The 11349-nt window shown below is 36.8% G+C and overlaps 1 protein-coding gene across 2 annotated transcripts; it reads right to left on the bottom strand.

Annotated features, from left to right (window-relative positions):
* Positions 1 to 496: 496 nt before the first annotated feature.
* LOC104108801 (BRCT domain-containing protein At4g02110-like) lies at positions 497 to 10758 on the bottom strand. 2 transcript variants are annotated; one of them, XM_009617925.4, is made up of 10 exons: positions 10459 to 10758; positions 8808 to 8897; positions 8533 to 8637; positions 7842 to 7943; positions 7637 to 7721; positions 5750 to 5819; positions 5614 to 5658; positions 2177 to 5026; positions 1881 to 2097; positions 497 to 1272 (listed from the first exon to the last, which is right to left on the bottom strand). In XM_009617925.4, the coding sequence occupies exons 1-10, from the start codon at positions 10558 to 10560 to the stop codon at positions 706 to 708; spliced, it is 4233 nt and encodes a 1410-aa protein (XP_009616220.1). In that variant the 5' UTR covers positions 10561 to 10758; the 3' UTR covers positions 497 to 705. The 2 variants fall into 2 exon arrangements, with proteins under 2 accessions (XP_009616220.1, XP_009616221.1); XM_009617926.3 differs by lacking the exons at positions 5614 to 5658; positions 5750 to 5819; positions 7637 to 7721; ... (2 more) ...; positions 8808 to 8897; positions 10459 to 10758 and adding an exon at positions 5157 to 5605.
* Positions 10759 to 11349: the final 591 nt, after the last annotated feature.

Genomic DNA, 11349 nt, shown 5'->3' with positions numbered 1-11349 from the left:
GATAGATAATAATATAATATAGACCAGAGGTAGTAATTTTGTAGAGTGAAAAAATGATGTAATTGTCCATATTTTGATGGTTGAGTGGCGAAGGAGAAGAGAGGTAGCATCCTTACTGACTAGGGAGGGGAATAGAATCCCAATGTGTGTGTCGTAATTTAGACATAAGTACTTGGAGTGTTAGCAAACCAAATGCATGCTCCCGGAGAGCTTCCCTGCTTCATATTTTCTTTCAGGAACAAGATTGTTCAGATGGGTATTTTTTGTGTAATGATAGAGAAATGGTGTAATGAACAATTCAAAGTATGGAAGATTTCACAATATGCAGAATGTAAACTGTCACAAAAGACAGTGTTGGCTTAAATATTATGGTTACAGATTCAAACATGAAGGGGATGACTCTAAAGCTTTATCTCCATTTGGGCAAATGTGACAGTCTTGGCCCTGCATTGAAGATTTCACTTTTCAGGTTGTCCAAGAACCCTTCAGAAGCTGATTAAAACTAAAAATTTACTTGTTATAACAACTAAAATTTAAAATAAATAAAAAGGCAGCGAGCTGCTACAAAAGGAAAGGAATGGCTACCATACCTACTTATCAAAGTTATCCTGTACTAATAGTTATTTTTGTACAATTCACTAATCTAAATATACCAAACTTGACTTGAAGCTGCTATTATACAGACCTAAACCAAAAGGCAGAATATCACTTCTTCCTCTTGGAAGTAGAGGTCCAATTTTTGGACTTCCTTTTGATGCTTGTGTTGCTTCTAGTCTTGCTACATTCTGGGCAAAACCAGTCTTCCTCTGGTACACATTCAAGGGGAGGATCGCAGCAATCTACGTGCATGCCAATGCCACATCCGTGAGAGCCACTTTCGTCACCACAGATCAGCATTACTTCCTCCCTGTCAGGTGACCCGCATACTTGGCATGCTAAATCATTCTTATTGTCATCCGATGGCACCATCTCCTCAACAATCTCGTCCAAGCGATTGACATGTTTTTTCAGCACCCTTTCTGCCCAAGCATGAGTGTTGTATTGTACATAATTGTTGAGGGGATAACCAGGTTTGCACACATACGTCACCAAGTAATCAGGCAACACACAAGGTATCTCATGCCTTAAGAATTCTTGAACCCACTTGTCACAACGTGGCATCACCTCACTAACAATGGCAAAGTCAACACCTGACTCAAGGAAGCGACTGTATGGAGGAGAAGTTGCTAATATAATGCCATCTCCAGCCTTGACTGCTCGCTTCAATGTATCCTGATTCAACAAAAAGAGAGCATCTTGAAACCAGCTGGAGATACAGACGAAGTGCAATCCGAGGAAATTTAACGTTCAAGAAATCACTTCCATGAAAAAAACTTTCCACCAAAAATGCTTCATCTTAAGAAATCATTTCCAGATCATTTTCCAATTTTTGGTCGGGTATAAAAGTATGCCACATTAAGATCATATAAGGTGTAGGATAAAAATATAGAAATAGTGTTTTGGTGGTAATTCGTTAGTACTAAAGATTGACATTAATGTCTACGTGTTGATTGAAACAAGTGATATAGAGTAAGAGTTATGCTTTCTAATAAAAAATGAAGGAGTTATGTTTTGTAAGGAAAAATGACTTGCGTCTATGAGGAAGTCATTCCCTCCTTTTGGTGGAATACACTATCTTTGAGGGGGGGGGGGGGGGATCCCATAATGCAAGGAAACCAAACACTTGAAATGATTTCATCAAAGAATTTCCTGAAAATATTTTGTCATCATTAAAAACACAAAGTAAAAGGAGTTTCACGGCAGAGAGAGAATCTTGCAAATTGGCAACATAGGAACTCAATCTTCAAGAAAACTACACAACAAACACCAAATTACCATACCAATGGTGGTACAATGCAGTCTCCATATATGATTATCCTCATCCCATATAATGCGCCATGTCCAGTCCTCTCCCTCAGAAGTCTCCACTTTCTTGGGGCCTCTAAGTTGATAGCTAAGTCTTCAGTCAATCCCTTTCTGTGCCATTCATATGGCTCCTCATCTAAGAATTTTCCAGCCTCGACGCAAGCAGTTAAATAATCTGTCTTGAGGATCCACCTGTAAAAATCAGTAAATACTAAACAATGTGTTTACTTTTGAGAAAGGACATAACTTAGGGATGTAAAATTAGCCATACCTTCCAGAGGATGCAGCAGCAAAAAATTTCTCTGTTCTTCGCAATGGAGCAGGGACAATGAAATGTGTTGCCTGATATGACCACTGGTGAGAATCTCTGCACACTTTTCCTTTCAATCGCTTGATAACTTGCTGAAACTCCTTTCTTTGTAGCCGATGCCCACTAACTATAAACCACCTTGGCTCACTTTGTACTTTTGTAACCTGCAATGAGCGAAGTTTTTTGTCGTAAGGAGAACTTCTGTCAGCCCCATGTTTGTTATGACTCGCATTCTGGCCTCCAATATCAGGTATATTCTCCTTTTCCACATCCATGGATCTCTCAGACTGATGCTCTGTTGCAATTACTGTGGTTTTACCTGTTTCAGATGGAGGCCCTTTTCCCTTTTTTGCATTTGCCTTATCAGTTCTGCACTTCTTCTTTTCTGCACCTTCTGTAGAAACCGCAACTCTTTTAGTAGCTGGATTAGTTTTCTTGCTATTCTTCATCAGATGTTTTGGACCTTTGGAAACTTTCTCCTCTGAAGCCTCCACAGAAGTTGATTCACTTAACTTGGTCTTCTTGCCAGAAAGAGTCTTTGGAGTATCAGATGTGTTGTTTTCAATACTTTGTGTCTTTGCAACATCAGTATCCTTCCTATCATTCTGATTTACAAACTTATTCACATTTAATCTCTTCTCCATTGTTCGAAGCCTAGAATGCTGCACTTCAGTATCAGAAGACTTCTCTCTTAGAACATTTAACTCCTCATCTTCTTGATCCTTTGGAGCCTCAGTATCATCACTTATGGATTCAGTAGTTTTGGCAGTTTCTTTTTCAGACTCCAAAATTTTATTTCTCTCAATCTCTTTGCTCAAATCTGCCGGCAGAACCTCACCCTTTTCAGATGGAGACCCTTTTGCTTTTTTTGCATCTGCCTTCTTTCCATCTGTTCTGCACTTCTTCCCTTCTGCAACTTCTGTAGAAACCAGAGCTCTTTTAGTAGCAAGATTAGTTTTCTTGCTATTCTTCATCAGATAATATGGGCCACTGGGAACTTTCTCCACTGAAGCTTTCCCCACAGAAGTTGATTCACTTAACTTGGTCTTCTTGTCAGAAAGAATCTTTTGAGTTTCAGATTTGTTGTTTTCAGTACTTTGTCTCTTTGCAACATCAGTATCCTCCATATCATCCTGATTTACCACCTTGTTCACATTTAATTTCATCTCCATTGATCGAAGCCTAGAACGTTGCGCTTCAGTATCAGTAGACTTCTCTTTTAAAACATTTAACTCCTCATAGTCTTGGTCCTCAGGAGCCTCAGTATCATCATTTATGGATTCATTTGTTTTGGCAGTTTCTTTTTTAGAATCCAAAATTTTATTTCTCTCATTCTCTTTGCTTGAATCTGCATTATTTGCAGGGAGAACCTCACCGTTTGTAGAGCTTAAGATATTTTGATGCTCTGTCTCCTCTCTCCCTCCGCTGCTGGAAGCAGCTGAATCAGACATCAGAGCAGTCTTGTTAATGGATAAAGACCCTTTCTGATTCCTATCATCCCCTTTACGGAAACTTTGTCTAGATCCCAGTGTCTTCTTGGAAAGCGATCGTTTCTTCATTGGTTTAGACCCTGACACCGAATCATCTCCAGCCTTATTAAACTCAGCCAGTACATTAGACTTCAGGGTATCTCTTCTTTCATTAACAGGAGAAGGGACATCATGCAGTTCATCTAATGGCCCATTAACATCAGAGGTGGGTGTCTTCTTGGAAAGCGATCTTTTCCCCAATGGCTTAGACCCTGACATTGAATCATCTCCAGCCTTATCGAACGCCGCCAGCACATTAGACTTCAGGGTATCTCTTCTTTCAGTAACGGGAGATGGGACATCATATAGTTCATCCAATGGCCCGTTAACATCAACAGTGGCATGACTAATCCCTTTTGACTCCATGATCTTAAAAGTGCCACTTTGAGGTTCATCCTCATCACACCCTCGCTGAGTGCTTAGTGTCACAGGATTGGAAATAGTAGAATCATGATAAGTATGCAGAGTTACACCCTTGTCATAGTGAGGGGCAGTGTTCCTATATGATAGATAGTAGCCTATTTTGCGTGGACTATGTAACTTTGACGTGTGTACTAACTCTTCAGTACGATTTGCCGTCAAGTAACCATCTTGTATGCTTTCTGGATTATTACCAGTCCTTGATGACTGGAAGCTACTATCTGAAATGCCCAACTTCCTTTTCTCGGGCAGTCTACTGCTTTGACCCTTCCCAGGAAATGACAAGTTCTTAGAAGTTTTTGCACCTAACTCACTTTTCTCTTGTTCCCTCTCTGAGGGCAGGTTAAGGAAATCAAATTCTGTACCTGCTTCAGCAGTAGCAGGACTTCCTGCATAAGTCTTAATTTGTTCTGAGGTCATGAGAAGGTTGAATTTCCTTGGGATTTCTTGGGACGAACAAGAATGAGGGGATTTCCTGGCACTACTTGAAACAAAAACAAAATCACTTCCATTTTGTTCAATTCTAGATGGCAGCTCTTCCTTTGTCCTACACAAGTTGGTATTAAGCATCTTAGCGTGCCTATTGGGAGATTCTTCAAAGGCTGGAACCTGATGAGATTTTGACTGCTTCGAAGCAGATAACGACAGCTCCTTAGTGTTTCCAAGACCTGACAAACCTCTAAATGTGCTTAAGTCTAAAATGTTTGTAGAGGCTTCCTGCTTCACAAGGAATTGATTGGGACTTTTTGAATGATCAGGACGCATGATAGCTATTTTCTCTCCGCGCCTATTTGCAGCAATGCCCTCATTTTCTTCTTCAGAATCTTTAGCCTCGGCTTCCATCATCATCAACTCATACCCACTTGAGGCCAGAAAAAGAAGTGCATACATGAGACACTATTATTTGCTAGTTAATTTGTTCGACAAGAAAACCCCCATTGAGGGGTAAAGTATATGCATATTATGCCTGAGCTAATGAAATTAACTCTTACTTATTAGGTAGTGAACAAACACACTATACTTTTTATTTTGAAAGATGATGTCTACACAGTGCTTTGAGTTTGAGCTTGAAATTCATCTTTTGTCTAGCACAGAAGCTACCACAAATCTGAAAAATAAAATAACTTAAGCAAGCCGAAATATGCATGCATTATGTAATTTATACACAACATGAAGAGTGAAGTTCTGCTCATCTTTTGTTGCTTGACAAGGTCGCTTGAAAATGGTTCCCTATAATACTGACAACTTCAATACACACACTCAAATTTTTAAAACAGGACTTCATAATATCTCAATACAACTTCAAATGTTTCAAATTCTGCAATGTAAAGGCAATCTATTAGGAATTGTATAACCAGTCACTACCAGCACAAACGAAAATATCCTCCTGTAGAAAGGAAAAGCTACTTCACATTCACATAAAAAAGCGGGGAAATGGCAATGACGCACCTCTTATCATAATCATCCTCTGGAAGGATTTCCCAAGACCTTAAACTGCATAATAAAGCATGAAATAAAAATATGCATTTTAGCAGCTTAAAAGTAGGCAATCAGTAATTTCTGAAAAAATAAAGTTCGTGCATACCAATCCTCCAACCAGTGGTGATTAACAAACTTTATCGTCTTCATTTTCTTGGCAAGCTCATATTTATCCCCTATCAAATGTGATAAGCTCAATTAGGATATATACACAGTTGTAAATGCGCACCATAGTAGGCATGGCAAAAGTGAAAATCAAATGGAATTTGTTAGTGGCTTTCTTCCTTATCCTCATTTGATAAATAAAGAGAATTTAAGACATAACTAGTATCACAGGAATTTATCACTAGTCAAGGTAGTTGGCAGTGTGCGAGAACATATCACATAGTAAACCAACAAAAGAAAAGAAAGATGATACTATGAAAAGTTAGCTCAGACACTATTGTAGCACATCCCTCTTTTTCCTTTACTCTTTCCATCTCATATAATGAGATGGTGTTTGACTTGATAGGAAATATAATGTCATTTAATTTATCAATTATATTAGCGGAGGAGGAAGATAATATATTGATAGAGGTCTATGCACAGATTGCAAGGTTATCCCGGGTGAGAACCTCACAATGCAACATAGGCTATTGGTTATGGACTTAGAGGTCGTTTGGCAGAGTGCAGTAGAAAAAATAATGCATGCATTAGCTTTGTGTATTAGTAATATCTTGTTTGGTACACTTTTTCAACCTATGTATAACTAATACAAGCATTAGTTACACACCCTATTTGGTATTATCCTATGTATACCTAATACATGGCAAACCATGGTATTTGCAATACAAAGGTTATTAATACATGCATAAGCTTAGTTAAAGATAAAATTGCCCCTTCAAATTTTATGCTTGATTAAAATTCTTTTTACCTGTTTTTCATAAACGTAAATAAGATACAGGTTGAAAAATTTGCATGTTCTAATTTTTTTCACCCAATTTTCTAATATTAAATTCTTTCAATTAATCATCTCTTATATTAAAATATCATATTAAACAAAACAAAAATGCTAAAAGACCGCAATTCCTTTTCTGGAAATTAAAGTACTTTTCTCTACAATCGTGGGATTCTTCCTCTTCCTATCCTATGAGGCCAATTGCTCCATGGACACACCGTCTTGGATCAGCAATTGCACAAACTGTATAAACCAAATTAATGTATCCCTAAATAGTGTCACACAAATAGGAAAAGAGGGAATATTCAATTTCCTTCTCATTATTCTCTCAAATTGTTAAATAGGAAATAGTAGTTTCACATTTATAATGAATCTCTATTATTCTTAAATCACAGTATATTGATTAAAAGTTGTATATTTGTACTACTTTAAGGGCTTTCTTCTTCTTTTTTTTCTTTAAATGCTAAATAAGGTAACAGCAACATTCATTTTGCAAATGCAGATCATATTCCTTGATTACATGCTATGGTACCCTGACCATCAGTTTGCTTTGACTACCCGCATCAGATACATAATCATGACCTACATTTCTCCCAAGGTCAAGCCTTCTAGGTAGCATTACTCTGACAACATAATAATAGATTTCATTACTGGCATCAAGAAGATGCATAAACTTACAAAAGGTAGGTAAGCAAAAACAATGTTAGCAGCATTACATCAAAAACTATACCAGAACCAGTGAGCTAACAAAGTTAAAAAAAGAATCAGGGGAATCTACAGGAAGTGTTGTTCCAACTACATAGACACATTAAACTCAACTGTAGGCAACATTAAAAGTATATTCAATTGTAAATTGAGGCAAAAGAGAGTATGGGGAAGAAAAAATAAGCCTGCAACAATACATCGTACCAAATCATGAACATAGAGGAAATTTGTGCAAAACCATCTGAAACCCCCATTCACCCTCTCTAGGATTATGCATCGAACAAAGACAAGAAATAATGAGAGATGAATTACAACCAGCAACATGTTGCAACTGCAAAGAGACATACTTACCCTCAAATTTGTAGCATATGAGATGAGTGACTTTGTTTGCCACCAATGGCTTTGAAAAGTTTGCACCCATCAGGCCCACCATTTTCTAGAAGAAGAGAGAACCAAATATGACATGACAAGCAACAGTTTAGATTCTCCTTTCCAGAATATATATTTCCCTCAAAAATAAAAGACTTAATGAATAACAGTACTGCATTCTACGAACCATAATATCATCTCGATCTTGCCCCTGATATCCAGTTAAGCAAACCACCAGTGATTTAGCACCTGAAATTCCATTCAAATCCCTTGGAGGTCTGTACATGATCTGAAAGAGAAGTTGTGGTTTTTTTACGTTTTGGTTCAAGGGAAAACTCAATTATATTTAATGGGCCTAAGAAAAGTTGACACCAAAGACACTGATGCAATAACTATGAAGGTTTGAGTAGATAGAATTTTTAAGGGAGCAAGGGAACAGATAGAAACCAATATATATTCATATGGCCACCAAAAACCCAAAATCACAAGCATAAAACTTTATAGAACTCCCTACGCAATATGAGATGTAAAAGAAATACTTGCTCCTGAACTCATTGCATAATTGATTGGGCTAATAGCACTACTACAAAGCAAAAACCTGCAAACTGAATAGCATTTATACAACAGAACTCATGAACACAACTTCAAAAGATCCATTCATGCACCAAAGTGGTATTAGAATTTAAAAGAAAGCAATTCGCAAAGAGAATTTCATATCCACTCTATCATAAAGTAAAATGTTCATTTTGTGGGAGAAATTAGCCATTATCGTATAAGCAACATACAGCTGATAAACAAATGAATTCAACTGAGCATGCATGTGCATGAGCAAACTGTATTTTCCAACAGATAAAAACTTAATTCTCAAAGGAACTCACAGAATGGTGATCGAAAGGCATTCCCACGTCATAACTGTGCTCAACCCACAAGCTGGTAACAATTATTTTCCCATCCTGTCGAGCAGCTAAACATATGGGGTCATCCTGCTTCCAGAAAACATTAAGTTATACACCTAGTTCTACTTGTTAAGAATGCTGTTTGAGTAAGGTACAAAATAAGACCAGTAACAAAGCAACAAGAAACTGCAAAAAAGGTGCCCTAAAAACCAAATAAGGACAATTTTGTTAAAAAATGACTACATGGTCATACTCACATAGACAATACTATCGACAATAAGATGGGTGCAATCTGGTCCATATCCGCTTACATCAACTCCACCACCCTCCAAAAGCTTCAACCGAATCTAGAAAAGGAAAAAGGACAAAAATTTAACATAGAACTTAGAACAAAGAGAAGAATAATAACAATTACAACTATAACATAACTACAACTTACAACAACAAGCATACCCAGTGTAGTCCCACAAGTGGGGTCCAATATAACATAACTACAACTTGAACTTGGAAAATGCAAATAGATCAGTCAACTACCCCTTAACCGTGAGCTAGTTTGGGTCGACAATAAGAATCCTCTATATCCATCTCACTGTTCAAAAGATAGTCAAACTATTTTTAATATTGTACCGCATCCTTATCTTTTATCTAAGCTTGAGACCGACTATACTTTGCTATGCTCGGATGAGCAAAATTTACTTGGAAATGATAAATCAATCACCTACCCCTCAATCCCAAGCTGATATGGGTCAACAATACGAATCCTCTATATCCATCTCATTATTCAAAAGACTATCAAACTATTTTTAACATTGTACCTCGTCTTCACCTTTTATCTAGACTTGAGACCGACTATACTTTGCTAAGCTCACATGAGCAAAATTTACTTGGAAAATGCAAATAAACCAATCAACTACCCATTACTCCAAAGCTAGTTTGGATCAACAATACAAAAACCTCTATATCCATGTCACTGTTCAAAAGATCATCAAAATATGTTTAACATTGTACCCCATCCTCATCTTTTATCTAGCTTTGCAACCTATTATACTTTGTTAAGCTCACATGAGCAAAATTAACTTGGAAAATGCAAATAAATCAATCAACTATGTCTCAACTCCAAACTACTAGTTAAGATCTATAATATGAACTCTTTATACATTTCCCGAGAAAATGACAAAAATGATTCCTTATGTTCGGAAGTAAGTTCAAAGTAGTCTCTTAAATATATTCATAAGCAATTCTAGTCTTCTATGTTTGCCAAAAGTGAGCACATTTGGTTTATCTAATAAATTTTGTCTATTATCACACAATTTTTACACTGACCATTATTCTACTGCATCCTCATAATTTATCCGGGCTCGAGACCGACTATATTCAGTAAAACTCAAATAGGTAGAATTAACTTGAAAAATGCAAATTTGGCGGAAAATTAATAAAACTAAAAATTAAACATAGATTATCTAACTATTTTTAATATTTTACCTACTCATCCTTTATCTAGGCTTGAGAGCGACTATACTTTGCTAAGCTCACATGAGCAAAATTAACTTGGCAAATGCAATTAAATCAATCAACAACGCCTCACATCCAAAACAGTTAAGACCCACAATATGAATCTTCTATATCCATTTTCCTAGAAAATGACAAAAATGATCCCTTATGTTCGGAAGTAAGCGCAAAGTAGTCCCTTAAATATATTCCTGGGCAGTTATGGCCTTCTATGTTTGTCAAAAGTAAGCACTTTTAGTTTCCATCAAATATTTAACAAACTTTGTCTATTATCAGACTATTTTTCACACTGTCCGGGCTCGAGACCGACTATGTTTAGTAAAACTCAAATAGGAAGAAATAATTTGAAAAATGCAAATTTGGCGGAAAATTATAAAATCAAAATTAAACATAGCGTACCTTCCCTTTTCTAAGGGGGTCGAATCCGACAAGAACAAATCGAACACCAATGAAAATCTTGGAGCGGTCTTCGTATAACATATCTTGGTTGCCTTCAGTCATCAAACCTGTCTCTCTCTCCTAATGAATCTTCTAGAATTTTTCAAATGAAAGGAGTTCAAATGTGATGATTTTATAAGAACCCTAGAAATGTGGAAGTGTGCTGAAAAAGCTAATTGTAGAAGAAGAGAGAGCGAAGAGTTTATTGAATTGTACAAAGCTTCTCAGGGAAGGAGTCGAAGTCGTCAAATTATTTGGAGGGATTTTGTGTTTTCAATTTTTTTTATTGTGGTTGCAGTGGCGGGATAGTACTTATTGTTGGGCTGGGCCTCAAACCGTAATGGGGGATACAGTTTACATATGGGCTGAAAGCCCATGTTTATTCTTTACCATCGTTGGACGTGAATTTTTCGTCGGAGGAATAACACAAATAGGATACTTTTGTTCACTATTAGTTTTTTGGAATTTTTCCTTCCTATACAATATTTGAAATTTATTTACCAAAATTATTCTAATTTTATATATTACCCGCCCTAACTAAGATTTAGTTATAATTTATATACAATTCAGTATTAGTGCCTTAAATTAGGAGATTCGGTTACTCTCTTTTTCTTTTTTCTCTCCTCTCCTCTTGACCTATTCTCTGTTGTCTCTCTGCACTCAAAACTCCCTTAATTGAGTGCCAAATTATGTGGGTAGTGAAGCCACGCTACATATTTTACGGAAAATAGGAGTTACTGGTCAATTTTATGTATGATGTAAACATTAATACCTTGAAATTGAAGAACACATAGACGTCCAAAAGCAACGGCAATCAGGAGTGACCCATTTTTTTCCTTGATTATACTACTG

The sequence above is a fragment of the Nicotiana tomentosiformis genome, chromosome 2 (assembly GCF_000390325.3).
Source record: "Nicotiana tomentosiformis chromosome 2, ASM39032v3, whole genome shotgun sequence".
In the NCBI taxonomy this organism is placed as follows: Eukaryota; Viridiplantae; Streptophyta; class Magnoliopsida; order Solanales; family Solanaceae; genus Nicotiana; species Nicotiana tomentosiformis.
Note: the sequence above shows the minus strand (reverse complement) of the source record. Positions and strands in the feature narration are given on the sequence as shown.

Bases quoted from the DNA above. Each gene is read 5' to 3' on its own strand.
- LOC104108801 (XM_009617925.4), bottom strand. From the start codon at position 10,560: ATGACTGAAGGCAACCAAGATATGTTATACGAAGACCGCTCCAAGATT. The intron at 5,659-5,749 runs GTATGCACGAAC...TTTATTATGCAG, and splicing joins CACCACTGGTTGGAGGATTG to TTTAAGGTCTTGGGAAATCC. The intron at 1,273-1,880 runs GTATGGTAATTT...TTGTTGAATCAG, and splicing joins ACTGCATTGTACCACCATTG to GATACATTGAAGCGAGCAGT.